The sequence below is a fragment of the Pyrgilauda ruficollis genome, unplaced genomic scaffold (genome assembly GCF_017590135.1).
Source record: "Pyrgilauda ruficollis isolate IOZ18807 unplaced genomic scaffold, ASM1759013v1 scaffold102, whole genome shotgun sequence".
In the NCBI taxonomy this organism is placed as follows: domain Eukaryota; kingdom Metazoa; phylum Chordata; class Aves; order Passeriformes; family Passeridae; genus Pyrgilauda; species Pyrgilauda ruficollis.
The window spans coordinates 226,755-244,320 of record NW_024508324.1 but is presented as its reverse complement, the minus strand read 5'-3'; the positions used below and the strand labels follow the sequence as shown (position 1 = coordinate 244,320).

The 17,566-nt window shown below is 36.5% G+C and overlaps 1 protein-coding gene across 1 annotated transcript in view; it reads left to right on the top strand.

The window, feature by feature from the left end:
• Window positions 1–563: 563 nt before the first annotated feature.
• The window catches only part of TMPRSS15 (transmembrane serine protease 15), a 52,547-nt gene continuing 35,544 nt past the window's right edge, over window positions 564–17,566 (top strand). Inside the window, exons 1-8 of the mRNA XM_041469255.1 lie at window positions 564–708; window positions 3,338–3,468; window positions 3,759–3,826; window positions 4,613–4,654; window positions 6,874–7,016; window positions 8,738–8,782; window positions 11,444–11,485; window positions 13,411–13,530. Coding sequence (XP_041325189.1) covers window positions 564–708; window positions 3,338–3,468; window positions 3,759–3,826; window positions 4,613–4,654; window positions 6,874–7,016; window positions 8,738–8,782; window positions 11,444–11,485; window positions 13,411–13,530 — 736 coding nt within the window. The remainder of the gene's footprint in view (window positions 709–3,337; window positions 3,469–3,758; window positions 3,827–4,612; window positions 4,655–6,873; window positions 7,017–8,737; window positions 8,783–11,443; window positions 11,486–13,410; window positions 13,531–17,566) is intronic.

Below are 17,566 nucleotides of genomic sequence, written 5' to 3'. Positions count from 1 at the left end.
ACACAGATTAAATTTGTGCTGCTGAATTACTGTTCAGTGCTGAACATGTTGCTGAGCTATGGCACATTACTAAACAATTCATTTCCCAGCACTTCCTTTATAAATGAAATTACATCTAAAGGAACTTTTTAAGCAGAATGAGGAAAGATACGGCTTTCACTGTTGTCCTTATAATTACCCTTGTGAGGAATTATAAAAAAGAAAACTGTATAAGCAATACATTTGGCAGCAATATTTTATATTGTCACTTAAAAATACCAAATTACAAGAAAAAGTGCAAATCCAGTGACCAACCTTACATTTCTGTGGGTTTGCTTGTTCTTCATCTGAGACAAGAATCTTCAGTGCTTCCCCTCTGAGTGGATTTCTTTTCTTCTTATTTGCATATCCTGTGTATGATTATTACTGCTCAGGAATGCTATAAAAACCTATGTCAGTGAAGTTTTATGATGTAATTCATTTACAAGCATCTCCTATAAATATCTGTTTGTGTGGATTATTACTTTCCTTCTCAGGCTGTGTCTTTTGTCAGTCCTTAATTCACACAGATTTTTGAGATAGAAATGAAGGCAAAAAAATTATCTGATGAGAAATATGTTTCTCTTAGTAGCTATGAGATTTTCTTTACTTCTCTGCTTGCAATTTTTGTATGTGTTAGTGTTGGTCTGATTGTACTTTCTTGGTTATCAATCCAGGAGCTGGAACGAGGTAAGTAGCCAACCTTTAGCTACAGACCTTTAGGAATTCCTTAGACTTTGAAGACAGTGCTCTTACAATTGTAGTTGGTTGTTTTTTTGGGTTTTTTTCATGCTATGTTTTTAATGCTGGGGGCAGGGGAAGTGGTGTTTTAGGGTTTATGTGTTTTCCTCTCCTGAAAAATGATGTGAACAAAATAGGGGGGAAAGCCAAGCACTGGAATCATGCTCTGAAGGCATGTAAAATAATTTTCATGGTTTAGTCTTGGGGAAAGATCTCTAAGATGCAATCCAAGCTATCAAGCTTGGGTTATTCCACCATATTCATGAACTAGTGAAGGTAATATGGAAAACTGTGAAATTTTGCCTTTTTCCCCATGTATGAATTTTGAATCAGAATAAAAATAATCCACTGAAAGACTAATAATCTCCTAGAGTTTGTGGGGCCCATCCCTTGGAATCTATTAATTTCTTTACTTAAGAAATATTTTTAAGTCATTTATTGGTGTGAGAGAGCTCCTGCATCAGTCAGCTGCCTGCCCCATGTAAAGCTCAGGTAAAGTCACTCTTAGTCTTTATTCAGTGCTCAGAATGTGCTGGAAGAAGTTACTGATACTCAAAGCAACCTAAATTGAAATAACAATATTTCATGATTTTGGAACTAAATGGAACTAAAATTTTTATTAAGAAATCATGTGGATATAAGTTATGTGGGAGGGCCACATCTGGAGGACTGCATCCAGTTCAGGGCTCCAAAACATGTAAGGGATATGGAGCTACTAGAGAGAGTCTCACAGTTTATTTTTGTTGCTGAGGAAATATTCTGCTACATTTATGACTTTGCTGCTTTCATTAACCAAAAACCCATACTATTTCATTCTGACAGCTAAATTTTCATGAAGACTAAACTTTCTGTAAGACTTTTGTTAAAAAAAATAAAAACAACCAACCAAAACCATTATGTCAGAATTCCATGTTTGTTCCTTCAGTTGCCATTGTTTTTGTTTCCTGATCTTAAAAACTGCACCACCTACCAACTTTCTTACATTCTTACCAGAATGTTATCACACTCCAGTAAAATAAAAGGGTGTATTATTGAATCTAGAGGCAGGCTTTTACTTAATGCCTTTGGTTTTAGAAGAAAAAATAGGAAAAAAAAAAAGTGTAAATATATGATTATAAAATATTTTTAATTATAGTTGATATATAATTTAAAAAAGCTTTTGCTATTTAGAAGTATTTTTAACAGATTTACAATTATTTTAAGGACAAGTCTCAAAGAAGCTCAAAGCAGTCTGCTATCACTAGTTGATATTAAATTGGTGTCATTATGCTATGCCTTCCATAATAAACTGTTCATTGTAGTATTTATTGCTTATCTGCTGTTATGATTCAGTTGTTAAATTTATTAGAAATGCCTCTGCCCAAATTAACATGCTAATGAGACCGTATGCCAAAGTCAATAGTATGGGTTTTATCTAACAGTAAACAAGAGAGAGATTAAAAGGAAGAAATAGGAAAGAGGGGATTGGAAGGGGAGAGTAAGGTGGAGATAGATTAAGTAGAAAATATCAACTCTCCATGGATCCCGATGGCATCCTGTTGATCTTCTTGGTGGTGAGGGTTTCTTGAAAAACACAGAATCCAGTGGGTTAATATACGTTTGGGCCAGGTGGGAATGCCCAGGTTCCTATTAGGAGGTGTCTCCAGGGAAGAGAGAGCTTTGGTGGTTGCAGCTTCTTTATGAAGTTTTGCCATAATGAGCAAAACTCCTTCATAACAATGTTTAAGCCATGAGTGATAATATTTCAGTCTCTGACATCTGCTTTTGTCTTAAAACTTGTTTTGATGTTAATGCCTTCAAACACAACCTAAAATACCACTGGTACTGCAACTAGTAAGCAAAAGGCATTTCCTATCAATCAGCTTTAATTCAGATATTTTCTGAGAATTTCCAGTGCGTTACTCAATGAAGAAATCTTTTTTTAATGTATAATGAATTCCTTTATGTATACCTCATGTCCTGTAGCATATTAAAGTCAAGATTAAATTTGCAACAAGGACCAATTGTCTAATTTTTTTATAAATTCTCCCAGAATTTCATGTATGTTTTGACGAGAAAGGTCAGGTCAAAAATAGTTTAACAATTCTGACACTGGATGTTTCCAGGGCTGTCATTGAAACCAGTTTACACATATAAAAAAGGGCACAGCACAAATACACAAAGTCTGAGGCAATAATTCGTAATATTTTTTTAACCAGAACATACAAAATACTAATAATTCACTAATTGCCTTCCTGTTCATCTCTGTCCCTTGTGTTAGACATAACTGGGCATATCATTGTATCCTTTATGCACTCAGTGTTGCAGGAAAACAACATCTAAAACAAAATTGAAAGTAATGAGAACTAAGGACAAATATAATTAATAAAAATATTATTAGCATTACAACTATTGTAAACATTAAAAAGTATATTTTTTCTTTAAACTGAGCACTAGGCAGAACATCTCTGATTGCAAAGCAGTAAAAAAACCCTAGAAATTATTGTATTGATGATCCGTGTGAAATAAAATCTAATGTAATATTTTTCATTTACTTCTATATAATTAAAACACCTTTTTTTTTTTTTTCATTTTCTAGCTGAAGCAGATGTGAATACTCATGGTTATATGGGAATATTAAAAATAGTCTCTGGCACATCTTTCACTTCCACCTTACAAAACAGTTCCTCAGTTGATTTCAAAGTCCTTGCCTTTGATGTTGAAAAATTGGTAAGAACCTATCAGCTTGTGGTTTATTCAAGAGTATTTGTAGGTACATTAATTCCTTAACATTAACTGCTGTTGATGATTTTTTCTTTCCAAAAAAGAGCTATTTCAGGTCCTAAGCCTGGTCAGAACCCAATATACTCCTTATCTGAGAAAATCAGTGACTCATCAAAGAAATACCTTGCTTCTGTAGTCTAGAAAAAGTTATTTAGTATTGAAACCATGATTATAGTGTGAGAATGGGTGTATTTTTAATTATTGAAATTGATTCAAGATTTCTCTTTTTCATATAGATACAGAATATCTTTCAAGAAAGTGATCTGAAATACAAGTTTGAGAGATGTGAAATCTCCCAGTTCAAGTAGGTACAGCTTAATTTAACTTTGAAAATAAATGTCAAAAGTCCTTACTTAGGTATTTCTCTCAGAAGTATTTACCTTGATTATCAAGATGTCCTTGGGAACCTCCTATATTATGCCTTTCACATCTTACATCTTCCAATGTGCTCAGTTTGTCACCAGTGTGTTTCCTTGGGCAAACTTCCTTCTCAAATTGATGTGTGTCCCTGCCTTGACTAAACCAGTAAGGCTGAGCCCTAGCACCCACCCAGAAATATTCCATATTTCAACGAACTGCTGAATTATTTTTTTGCCAATGTGCTGTTTGCAGGGTTGCTGATCCTTGCCATCTAGAACAAATTTCAGGTTAGAGATCTCCTGACATAAGTCTGGAGGCTCAGGCACTCATATGTCCCTATGGATACAGATCCACTTAATTCACATTCCTTAGGGTGTTAACAAGTAAGGCTGTCATTTGACACCAGGAAAAGCTGCAGCCTCTGTGTCCTAAAGATTCTGTGAATCTGCTTCATTTAGTAAAGCTCATTTTCAATATGCTGGGGTGTTAGTTGTCCTACTGAAGGCCAGCTGACTAAAATGCCCAATGTATGCAGCCAGGTCTGTGGTGTTAATTCCATCTGCACTATTCTAAATAAGGTCCTGATTCAGCAAAACACGTGTAACACTGTCTGTCATTATTAAACAATTCCAGGACATGTCCCCATCCTGTCCAAAACATTCTAAACTCAGTGGGAGATATGTGATGTTGGTTCTGGTTTTTCTTTTTATTGTTGCTTCTTTTTCTACAGGAAATCTGAAGATGACCATGGCAGATTGACATCAGAAACCGGGTAATTGTGTATAAAAAAGTTTACTTAAAATATAGGCAAGAGACAATGATACTACTAATTTAGACAATTCTTCTGTGGACTGTAAATCAATTAAAAAAAAAACCCAAAACAAACATTTTTAGAATTTAGATAAGGTCCTCTAAAGAGGATGAAGCTTCAAGACATATATTTTCTCTTAAAACTTCCTTTAGGATTAGATTTTTAAAAAGCGATATTCCCTGGGACTGTCAATTTAGAAAGAAAAATGGAAGAGAAAGAAAGGTAAGAAACTATCTAGAAAGGAAAAGATATAGGTTTGTGCTGAGTTTGCTCATGTAAAACTGCTTAAACTGAGGTCAGATCTCATGTCACTGCCAGTAACTCAAGTTTTAAATCAACAGAAGTCTAATGACACACTGTGATAGGCAAGAACAAAACAGAGGATGAAAGATTGACTCTAGCAGAACTGAAGAACCCTGAGAAATGAATGGTGTAACTGGTGTCTCATAGGTGAACCCAGAAAATTAAAGTACACATTACATGAAAACAGATCAATAGTTTTGTGCTACCACATGTTCTCGTGATATCAGTGTAAGTACAAAAAGTTGATAAATATGTGGAGGAGATTAGTTTATTTGAATGGCTGTCCTTGAAAAAAAAACCAAACAAGATATTGGGGTATTATCTGACCATGAATATCAGTAAGTAATGGGAAGCAGGTTTACATTGGAGCAATCTTTTGATTGAAATAGTGAGGACATATCCCTATTAGCTAGAAAGCAGAGTATGATGACTTTATGAAGGATTATATAACATTAAGGGAATGGACTACACAGCACTAGGAGTAGGCCCCTCCCAAAGTGTTGTCCTTGTAAAAGTAGATCCAATCAGGAAATTTGGGTTCTGCACAAAGAAAGGGACCATTCTCATCAAAATTTGGGCATCAAAGATGGAAACATCTCTGAGCAGTTTGGTCAAGACTGCCTTTGTAAGTTCTGGGTTTTTAGTTTTCTCGTCTGGTCAATTTAGATGCCTTTTAGGAGACCAATTATGCCAAAGAACAGCTAACTTCTTTCTGTCAGCCGAAATGGGAACCCAGATATCTGAACTGTAAATAACTGTGTCGGCAAAACTCATCCCACCACTGTATCTTAACACAATAATCATAGAAATTGCAGAAAAACTGCTGGTTTTGAATGTGGGATCTTGTTTTTATACAACAGTAAGGATCTGTCTTCACTTCTGCATCCAATAACTTTGTCTCAGACATTATTTTCTTTTCATTTAAAAAGTGTTTACCCCTTCAGGCAATCTGCTTGGCATTTCACCCTTGAAACGCTGCTGCTGAGTCACAAGGACAGCAATAAAACCTTTTGTTTGCTCAGCATGGCCTATAGGTTATCAGAAATATACAAGAAGGAGAGCTTTTCGACATACTGCAAACTACAAACTATGCTCAGCAAAACGACAGGATTAATCACTCCTTACAAAGAGCACTACTGAGTCAGTTGCAAGTGGGTAGTTTAAGGATAAAAAAGTTTACGCCTAAATTTAAGTAAAGGAGAAAAAGTTTATCTTTGGCAAGTGTCATACTTCAACATTACCTTACTCTAGCTGCAAACATAAAACTTCATAATAGTCTCTAGAAAGGATGGAGAGAACAAACAGAAAGCACTCTGGATAAAATTCATAGAAGTTAAATGTAGTATAACCACAATTTCTAAATATCTCTGTTTTCAACCATCATTGTTTCCTTGTGAGAATCCAGACAATCACACAGCAGATCTGCAAAAATGCAGAATCCACAGACTTGCATAATAAAAGTGCTCACTTTGTATTATATTTTGCCATATTACACAATTTTCATTATACTTCCAGGTTCACCTTCAATATTTTAGGGCTAAAACTAATACAGCTGTTGAACAACAGTAAAGCTATTTCTTTAGTTTTCCTCAAGTTCAGCTCCATTGCAGCAATTGAAATGAATGTTGTCTTGGTTTTTTTTCTGATAGTGTGAGTAAGAGTAAATAAAGAAAAAACAAAGTTTCTCCAAGATTCATACTGACCTGATGATTAAGAAATGTTTCTTTATATCATCTTTGTCAGCCAATATTTAAAAAATAATCTGCCTTTGCCAATAGAACCAGAGTTAGAATGAAATATTGTCTAGATGATGTAGTATAGCAGATTTTTTCATCAGCTCAAATAACCTAATTGATTTCTCTGTTTTGTATTGCTAGTGTGGTTGTCATCCTCACCCTTTATTTTACCCAGATGGTAACAGCTGAGAAAATAAAAAATGAGCTGGTTTTGGGTGTCATTGCAAATAACCCTAATCCTACCAAGGCTTTGAAAATTGATGTGAACAGCATACAAATCACAGGTAATACTAAAAAGTTTTTTGGTTTGAGAGTTTTTTGTTTGTTTGGGGTTTTTGTTTGTTTGTTTGTTTGTTGGTATTTGGTTTTAATTCAAAAAGCCCCTCAGAAATACAGGTAGCAGGAATGAAATCTTTGGCTCCCAGACAGCAATCGGATTGTTACTTTTTCTCTAGGGTGCCCTCCTCCCTCATTACATAACTTTCAGTAGCAGCTTAAAGAAGAATTTACAACCTTTTCTACTAGAAAGTATGAGCCAGTATTCCCTAAGGAGGGAGTAAAGGGCAAAGTAGCAGTTTCCCAGTGAAAACCAGTCAATTTCACCTTTTATGAAGCATAATATTTGTAATTTTTAGCCCTCTAATAAAAGCAATTACACCCCAACCATGTTGTTTCATAAGTAAATACAGTTACAATTTTTTTCTGCTAAAGAATAAGAAAAGGGCTCAGAGATGCAGTGAGTAAAGACTTGTTTACTGAAAAATATGTCCTGTAGAAAAAACAAACTGCTTCAGGAGCAGTGCATCCAGGGAACAGGCTCGATATTCCTGTAGAGCCTAGGTAAATGTAAGTGGGGGGGAAAGGAACAGGGCTTTGAGGACTAGGTTGCTTTAAATTCTGCAAATATACAGATATTTTATGTAAGTACTAGAAAATATATCAAAGTCTAAATGGAAGCACTTCAAGATCAGTGGGAATTTTTTTTTTTACTTGAAAAAAAGCTTCAAAACAGCTCTTCATTGAGGATGAGGTTAAAAAACAATCTGAAGCAGAAGTTGATTAGCTGACATTTGAAGACCTGCTGGAGTTATTATTAAGTAAAATCTGAGGAGTGGCAATCTGCTGTGCCATGTCTCTTACTCCGTACCAAAAGCTGCATTTTTTGCTAAATACTTCAAGTATTCAAAGGCTAAATTCAGAATCTGGACATATTTAGTTCTCTTTGCTGCTTGTTTAATACAAATTACTGCACAACACTATGGAAATTGATTGCTCGTTTTACTTCAGAAATGCCACCAAAAAAATAATTAAGAGCCTCTTAAAAGGTTCATCCATTGATGAACTTTGAGGTAGTCAAGCTTTTTCTGCTGTGGATCATTGAAATGCCTCTTTTCACATGAGAAATCACCTGCCTATTCTACCAGGAGTGCTTCAATAAAATAATTGTAAGTAATTAAGAACTTCAATATGTGGCACTTTTGAATATATCAATATGTTCTGCTAGAGACATTCCTATTTCAGAGAGGGAGAGAGGTGTCACACAGGTGTGACTTGCTTGAAGTGAGTTTTCACAGTGATTAAAAGTAACTTTCTTTCTTGTAAACTGTCCCAGGTTAATTTTAACTCATTCATCTCTTCTAAATACTGTTCTCTAAGACACAGGTGCTCTGCAAATCTCTATAGAATAAAAAGCCTCGAGAGAGATTTCCCAGGTGAAGACATTCTGTGTGCAGTGCAATCAATAGGGATTGAGGATTGAAAAAAACTGCAGTTGGCTTTGAAACCTTGAAACCTCAACTCATTTTTGGGATCTTTCTTCCTTGGGAAGATCATGGAGTTTGAGAAAAGATTGGGAACGAGGCAAAAGGAGAGAAGCAGGACACTGACAGGACACTGATTTAATGAGAAATAGTAACAGCTGATTTCTTTTTAATCTTTATTTCTGTCATTTGAAACTAGACACTGTGCTATAAAAGAAGTTTGTAATGAACTTGCTTTCTTCCAGTAGCTGCTGCAAATCCTACTACAGCGATACCTTTAACCTCATCAGGTCAGTATCTTTCTCAAAGCAGGCACTAATTTTTGTTACCAGTACAAGATGAATGGAAAACAAGAATTGCTGTTCAGCTCACATAACTTAGTAAAGCTGCCCTGGCTGCAGCTGGGGATTGACTGCCAGGGTCCATTCAATGATAATTAACTGCTTTCACCATTTCTGACTATTTGAGAAAGCAGTGAGTGATCTGTAGTCTGTACAAAATCTGTAGGAGCTTAATTAGAGTACCAACCAAAAAGCTGAGTCTCCATTAACCAGCTGAGCTGCAAGCTGAAGATTTTGTGGATTTAGGGAGGTAGATCAGGCTGGGGAGTCCTGCTCTTATGCTGTGGTTATTGATTTACTAAGCAATGTTGACAGACAGATTTTCCTTCCACTATCCCTGGAAGTTTTTTTATGATGATAAGACATGAAGCAGACAAACTTAGTCTCACAAACCTGCCAAAATCAGCCAGAGAGATAAACATTACAATAAGTGCTTTATAGCACTAGGGGCATGTAGTCACATACAAACTGCATGCAAATTGTCACATACAAACTCTCCAGGGCAGGGTACCAGGCCAGCTAAACAACTGCCCCTATAAAAATAGGAGACAAGTAATTATTGATATTCTAATTACAGCCATAGTAATGAAAGAGTTACCATGAGTCTGGTTACAGGCCTACCAACGTGTATAGTCCAAAGTGTGCAAGTACTGTAGTCTATTCCCAAAGATACCATTTAAACTGCTAGCATTCAGTTTTTTCTCCTATCTGCCCCTTCCTCTGGTATGCTATCTTAATGCTCCCCTGGTCTTAAGTTCAATGTTGTTAATCACCCTCAAGCAAAATTTGGAGACTGGGCGAGGTTCCTAAGGAAAGGGGAAGGGAGTTGGGAATTGTCTGCACCCAAGGTTGGAATGGCAACAGTATTCCTGGTGTGAATTTCTGCTCCCTTGGCCTTGGGTCTGCTTGACGTAATTTTTGTGGTTTTGTTCATATTGTCTACTTCCTTGTTCTTTATGTTTCAGTCCAAATGTCACAATATACCGCATTTTACCATACTGGGTACATTTACACCTGCTGGATGCAGGGTTATGGCTCTGCTGACCCTAAAAACATCCTTTTCCATCTCAACTCGATACTTTAGTGAGATTTTCTAGTAATTGTGCTTATATCACTGCTGTTTCTGTCACTTTCCTGTGTTTTCCTTTTAGGGACTTTGCTGTCAACTTGTGCATGCACTTTTGTGAACATCTGTAGCAACCAAAATTTTTCAACAGTCTTCAAGATGTAGCTCCTTGATAACTGTCTTCTTAGAATTGTTTGCTCCTGCATGCATCTATGATTTAGGTCTTGGAATGTTTAATTCCTTCTAAATTGGTTATCCTGTAGTAAATATATAGACAGATATGTCGGTATAAATATATATATATATGTGTGTGTGTGTGTATGTGTATATCTCTTTGAAAACCTGTCATGGTATCAATTAAGCTTTTTTTTCTCTGCAGTAGCTGTGAGAACAATCCATCTATTCACTGCTCTTCTCTCTGCCAAAGAAACTATGTCCCTAAATTTGCTGACACAGAATGCACTGTGACCAGAATGGTCCAGTTTATCTTAATAGTATTTGCTAAATAAGCATGTTTTGATCAAAAATTGGTGGGAAATCCTCCTGCAAGTTTGTGCACTAGGTCTGGGAGAGCAGGAATATCTAACAAAAGTAAGTTGGTGATGGCCAATGGTCATCAACTTCTACCCACAAAACTGATGGGTGACAAGCTATAGAGAAGTCCTTACTGCATCTCCCACTTCATTCCTTCAGGCCCCTCATCCTAGAAACTGAGGTACAGGATCCAGTACCTGCAGTGACATGAGGATTGTTTTCAGTCAAAGACATCATCATCCTACTCACATATTTGAGTCTTAATTTAGAAAGTCAAAGTAGTAAACAGGGATGCTGAAGCAAATTCAGAGAGGAAAAAAAAAGACTGTTTGGGAGCTGGAAATTCCAGGTGCATCCTCAAGGAAATGGAACTTCTGTTGGAGCAATCACAAATGCACATTCCATTTTTCCAGAATGTTTTGCAGTTTACAAACACTAATACAAATCTGCTCATTTACCTAGGAATTTGTTCAGGTGTAAATATGTACACTCACCGGTATGTATATATATATGCACCTGTATGTAAATAGACAAATAATAGATAGGTTTGAGGCTCCTAATTTATTTGTAGAGCAATTTTATTTGTCAGAAAATGTACATTTTCCTTTTAGTACTAATGTTGAAGTTGTTATAACTTTTCTTTTTTCAACAGATCCCACAAGTTTCATTACAAGTTCCTTGACACCGACTTCAGGTCAGAACTTTTACAGGGGAAGACAAGAAAGAATTGCTCCTGTTTTAGTGGGGGGAAGATGGAAGGAGGAAAGAAATCTTTTGAAGTTATTGAAACACTTGGGTTTCACATAATTTTTTCTTATGTTTATTGTGACACTTGAGCTTCAGGACCAAGCCACTCAAGCTGGCACTACCATATCATTACCTGGAGTGCGGGGAGCAAAAAATGCAGATATAAAAGCAGATTAACTGCTGCTTAATTGTGCCCAAGCAACCACAGAGGTGCTCCCAGAGAGGAAGAAGTAAAGTTCTAACCCTGGGTTTTGTTTGTCCAGGTTCAGGACAGCTCACCACAAGCAAGTCCTCAACAACAGTGGGTGAGTAACTCTGTGTGTGAAGGAGCAGGGAGGTTACACAGAGAAATCTGAGATTACAAAATTGCACTGCTCATGTACAGCCTCTCCTCACAGCATTCAATCCTTGTATTCCATTCCTGAAAATTCAGGACATGCAGGTCTACCTTAGACCAAGGAGACCTTTTCAAAGAGAAGGGACTTCTAAGACTGTACATGCTACGAAAATGCTGCATGTGTTATGCGTGTTGATGCACACATTGACACTAGCTGGTTTTGTTTGTTTGTTTTTTTTTTTCAATTCATGTTATTTCTTTACTTTTATGGAGAAAATAAAACAAAATAAGCAACTTAATAGCAAAGTATAACTTTCACTGGACAGAAAGCTGAAGATGTTTGAGTATTTGAAAACATTCTCCAGCCTTCTTACATGTTGCAATATAAATGATTTCTACAAGCAATCTAATGTGTTCAAGTCTTATATGTTTACTGCCCTTATTTAGTTGAATATAACACTTACAGCACAATTTAGGGTAATTTGCCATTTAAAGAGAAGTCAGAATGTTTCAGCAGGAAAAGTTGATTTCTTTCAATCCAGGAGGTGGCAGTGCTGTTTAGTTTTCTGACTTGAATGAGCTGAGAATTGATCATGTTGTATGCAAACAATGACTTCTTTCCTGATGGGCTTGAGCAAAATCTCTTCCTGGGTTACTGGCTGGAATTTTTGCTCTGGATCTAGAATGCATAGTTTTGTCTCTGCTCATTTGTGGAAATTCATTCACTGGCCTTGTGTCACCTCCAAGGCTTTACTGGAATATTTTGGTTCATATGAATTTCCAGTTGGATGCAAAATGGTAAATCTTGTGGCTTTGTAACATTTGCATTGCCAACACTGAGGGTGTTTTGTAAAGCACTTTGAAGTGCTACAATACATCGATACCAATGTCAGTCTGAGACACAGTACAATATCACACTTAATCTGATTACAGAACTAGCAGCTCTATGAAACAAAATATGAAAATATGAAATTTTACAGATTACTATTTTTCCTTCTTGCATCATAAATGTTGACCTTTTTCTGTAAGCATTTATTGAAGTAGAGACAAGGAACTGTGTGAATAGTTCTATAGAATTAATGCAATTTTAAGAATTTTCAAATTAGTAGTTCTCCAAAGCTTAGTTTAGCCACATGTTTCTGTTCAATTTAATAGGACCTACTTCAATTCTAAAGATATCTAAGACCAAAACCCTCTAAAGACTAAGAGTTTGTTTTCAGTAGATGAACATTTATGCTCTAGGAAAAGGCTATTAGTAAGATCTACAATTACAAGGATCTGCCCATGTATACTTCTAACAGAAATTTGCTCTTAATTTAAATATTTAATTTGTAAATCTTAAAAGAACATGGTTTCTGATTATTCTGGTGTTTAAGAATCTAGTCTTAAAGACTCTTTTTTTAGGATATGCTAGTTAAAAAATCAGATTCCTTAGCATGATGAGGTGCAACAGTGTGATGTGTTAAAGTTGAAAAAATCAATTAAATTCTATTTACCTAAACCCAGAGATTATTCACTGTTATTTAAACCAAAGTACAGTTTTCTCACATTACTTGAACAGAAGAAATTGGAAAATGTCATTTATTATATTGCATAAAGTAGTTTATTTGTGTAAAGGAAAAAAAAAAAGAATTCATAGATATTTTCTTCCAGCCTTACTTCAAGCTTAGTTTCGAAAGATATTTCACTTCTGAGAACTCTCTCCATTCTGTGCCAAATTTATCTTTTTAGTATGTGATATTTCATTCCAGGCTTCTAAAAATGCAGTTTTGTAAAACACAATGGAGTGGTTGATTTGATTTGTGGTAAAGCAACCAGAGGAAAGTCAATTTTCCTTTGTGGTGAGACTGCATTATTGTTGTGCTGTTATTGCTCTCATCTTTATTATTCCAGCTGAGTGTTTGCTACCTGCTGAACTCTGTGCTGATGGTGCAACCTGCATTAGTGAAGATTTCTTTTGTGATGGAGTCTTGAACTGCCCAGATGGTTCAGATGAATCTGAAAAAAGATGTGGTAAGAATGTAAACTCCTGTAAATGTCTTTTTACACATGATTAACACTGTCAGTATTTTGTAAATAGTTTATGGGCAATAAACTGCACAAAGAAGTCCAAATCAATCCTATTAAACATAATAATGAGTGATTTTTAAAATAATTACCTTGCAAGAGGAAACAATGTTCTGTAAAATTCTCACTAATGAAGAATATGCTTAATAAATAATGAAATATTAGAGTCTTTCTGTTTTAATATAAAGCAGTAAATTTGTTGCTTACTATAGAAATATTACTAACATAAGTCCTATGTAAATTACAAAATAATATACAAATTTAATATGAAGATTTGCATCAGTGATATCAAACAGTGTTCAGACCAGATGACCCATACAGGTCCCATTCAGCCTCAGCCCATCAGTGAGTCTACAAAATTGCAGACCTGAAACCCTACTGGAGTTTAACAAAAAGAGTTCTTATCCTGCAGTGCCAGTCAGTTTGTTTGCCTTTGTCTTATCTTTGAGTACTGTGTCCATTTTTGGGTCCCTCACTACAAGTCCCATTGAGGGACTGGAGAGGAAGGGCAATAAAATTGCAGAATAATCCATGTGAGGAGCTGGGAGGCCTCAGCCTGGAGAAAAGGCAGCTCAGGGATCAACTTCTCACTCTGTACAACTCCCTGACAGCAGAGTGGAGCCAGGCGCAGGTCAGGCTCTTCTCCCAGGTGACCAGTGACAGGACAAGAGGAAATGGCCAGGGGACATTCAGGTTAGACATCAGGAAGAATTTCTTCACAGAAATGGTTGTCCAGCATTGGAATGGGCTGCCCAGGGAGGTGGTGGAGTCACCATCCTTGGAGGTGTTCGAGAAATGACTGGACATGGTCTGGCAGACAAGGTGGTGCTCCAGCAAAGGCTGACTTCAATGACCTTGGAGGTCTTTTCTAACCTAAGTGATTCTACTCTATGATTCCATCTGACTTCCTCGTTTCCCCAAGAAACTATTTGTACCAAGGAGTTTGACTGCAGTGCTCCTCACCAAAGTGCTCTGCAGTTTTGCTGGGGAGGCGTGCGGGTTAATGCTCCCTGCATTGCTCTCCACAGCCTCAGCTCTCAGTTAAAAGTCTGTCAAGTTGTCTCTCAAAGAGAACATTGCAAATGTTTTAGGAGAAATGGGAGCAACTAACTCCCTCAGTGTTTTGTTAGCTTGTTTCTTTGTTGGGAGTTTTTTCGTTTTGTTTTGTTGGGGGTTTTTTTGTTGGTTTTTTTTTTTTTTTTTTTTTTAATACATAGAATTTAGTGCTAGAAATCTGGAAAGCTTATTTCCATTCTGCTGTGAGAAGAGGAAAACAGTGAGGGCAGTCTGCTTCGAGCTTTCAGAAACATGTGAAATGCTGGGCTCTAAAAACAAACAAGCAAGTAAAAGGCCAATTATGTTTTTAAAGAATCTGAAAGCTTGATCCTGAAGGTTTGTGACAGCCAGAACCTCTCTGTCATAAATGCAATTTTCTTCAGAAAAAAAGAAAAGAGAATTGCAGATTCTCTGCCCATTGCCTGCGTTTTTTTCTGTCTGCAGTCAGGTCAGGAGGGAGACTTGACTGAACATTTTGGGGGAAATATCCATCAGAATACTTCAGTACTATATCCACTGAAGCACATAAAAATGTGTACTTATCATAACAGCTGCATCTAGCTAGATCATAATAACTATTGGCTCTGAGTTGACCCTTCTACAGGTGAGGAAACCAGAAGGTCCTAAGGTTCAGCTAGACCCTAGTTCCATGGAAAGCATTAGGTAACCTAACCCCAAGAAGTTATTCAGTCAATCATTTCTACCATCAAACTTTTTTTTTAGACAGATCTTATACTGGGGGTATTTGTTGGTTTTTTGGGGTTTTTTTTTTTTTGGTTGTTTTTTTATTTTAGGTATTGCTAAATAAGAAAAATATAGACCTTATATTCATAAAGTGATCTCATAAAATGAATGCTTTTTACTTACCATCATAGAGTCACAGAATGGCCTGGGTTGGAAGGGACCTTAAAGATCATCTCATTTCAACCCTCTGCCAGGTACAGAGATACCTTCCACTATCCCAGGTTGCTCAGAGCCCCATCCAACCTGGCCTTGAACACTTCCAGGGATGGGACATCCATACAGTTTATGAGCAACCTGTTCCAGAAGGTTTTCCTAATATATGATCTAAATCTATTCTGTCAGTTTGATGCCATTTCCCTTGTTCTGTCACTCCAGGCCCTTGTAAATAGACTCTCTCCATTTCTCTTGTAGGATTCCTTCAGAGAAAGGACACAATTATATAACCCCAAAACCTTCTTTTCTCCTGACTGAATAATTCCAATTCTCTCAGCCTTTCCTCATAGCAGAAGAGCTCCATCCCTCTGATCAACTTGGTGGACTCCTCTGAACTCACTCTAGCAGGTCAATGCCACAACTAGGTCTGAATTTAGAAGTTTCCACCCACATTTTATTGAAGACATTACATTCATACATATTATGTGTGACAAAATTAAATTTGTATTATATATTGGTAGATACAGACAAAAATAAGCTCAAATACTTGAAGGCAAAGCTGTGTAGACATGACTCAGCTGTACCTTGGAGGCCACACAGGGGTTTAAGTTATAAATTGTGCTTGAGTAGAGTTTTTCAGCTGAGGCATAAACTCTTATGCACATGGCTTTTGGATGTGATTTGCACATCTCCCTAAATCTCTACCAAATATAATTTGTGAATGTTTTCCCCTTTGTAAATGAGGAAGTCACTCCTCATTTCAACACAACTGAGCTGAAAATTTCAGGAATGTGCATACTTAATAAAAGTAGTAAATAAAATAAATACGTACAAATAATAAAAGTAAAAATAAAAGTATAAAATAAATATTAATAAGAGTAAAAATAGTCAGTGTCAGAAGGGAAGACAGCTGTAGTTACAGTCCAAATAACTGGATGATTTGCCCCTGTTTATCTTCACTGATGCCTAGTACTCCCAAACAATTTGGTCAGTTACCACTAGTGCAGCAGTTTTTGCTCATAACCTTATAGAAGTACAGCTTAAAGTCTTTCCTATCCAAAACCTCAGAGCTTCTCTAATTTTATGTATTTAAGTACCTTAGCAGATTTTATAAAATCAGTGGAATGAGGGATAAGAAGCTGAATGCCGCTTTGGGATAGCTGCCAATTTTTCCACATTTTTGATGTTTCACATTTGTCCCATTCCTAGATGGGAAACATGTCACATGAAATCTAAAATTGCTCAGATTTTCAGAAGTTCTTCAGAGTTTCACAATGAGATTTATGACCAATTCATAATTCATTCTACAAGTGCTCCTGCATATGAAAGAGTTGTTGTCCTCTAAAAAACTTGGTTTGTTTTTCATCTTGATTGTCATTATCTCCAGTATTTCTGATTTCATAATGTCAATGGTTTAAAACAGAGAATTAAGAAGTGAATTTTGGTAATCTCTTTCCTGCATTATAGAAAATTCCGTAAAATCTCAGATTCTCACAAGAGATTCAGACAACCGAACACCCTTTTTTTTTTTTGTTTGTTTTATTGATTAAAATTACCTTGAAAGGTTTCTTTCTGGCTCTGCAATGCAGTGCAGTAACAAAAAGCTTCACAAAAGTACAGCTAGCAATTTCAGTGAAAGGGTCTCTAGAGAAATGTGAAGTCTGACCAGCAGCCACTAATAATGACTGGCATTGCTGTAAAGCAGCCATGTAGCATGTAGGGGTACAGAAAGGGAGACTGGAGGCTGATCCCAGGAGGGGTTTCTGCAGACTCTTTGCAGTTATTATACATCTAGACCATCATTTTGTGATTACTCACCTCATAGCATCACTACAGCACTGAGAGAGATTAATCAGAAAGTCATGGAGTGGTCTTTGGCAGAGAAAGATCCTGTCAAGTGAAATATGTGGGCTTGATTTGACCAGTTTGGGGAGCTTCTCCCTCAAATCCAAGGCTAACAGGATGAAGCCCTCATAATGTCCCATGCATGGAACATAAGTAAATAGAAGTGGACAACAAGATACATGTT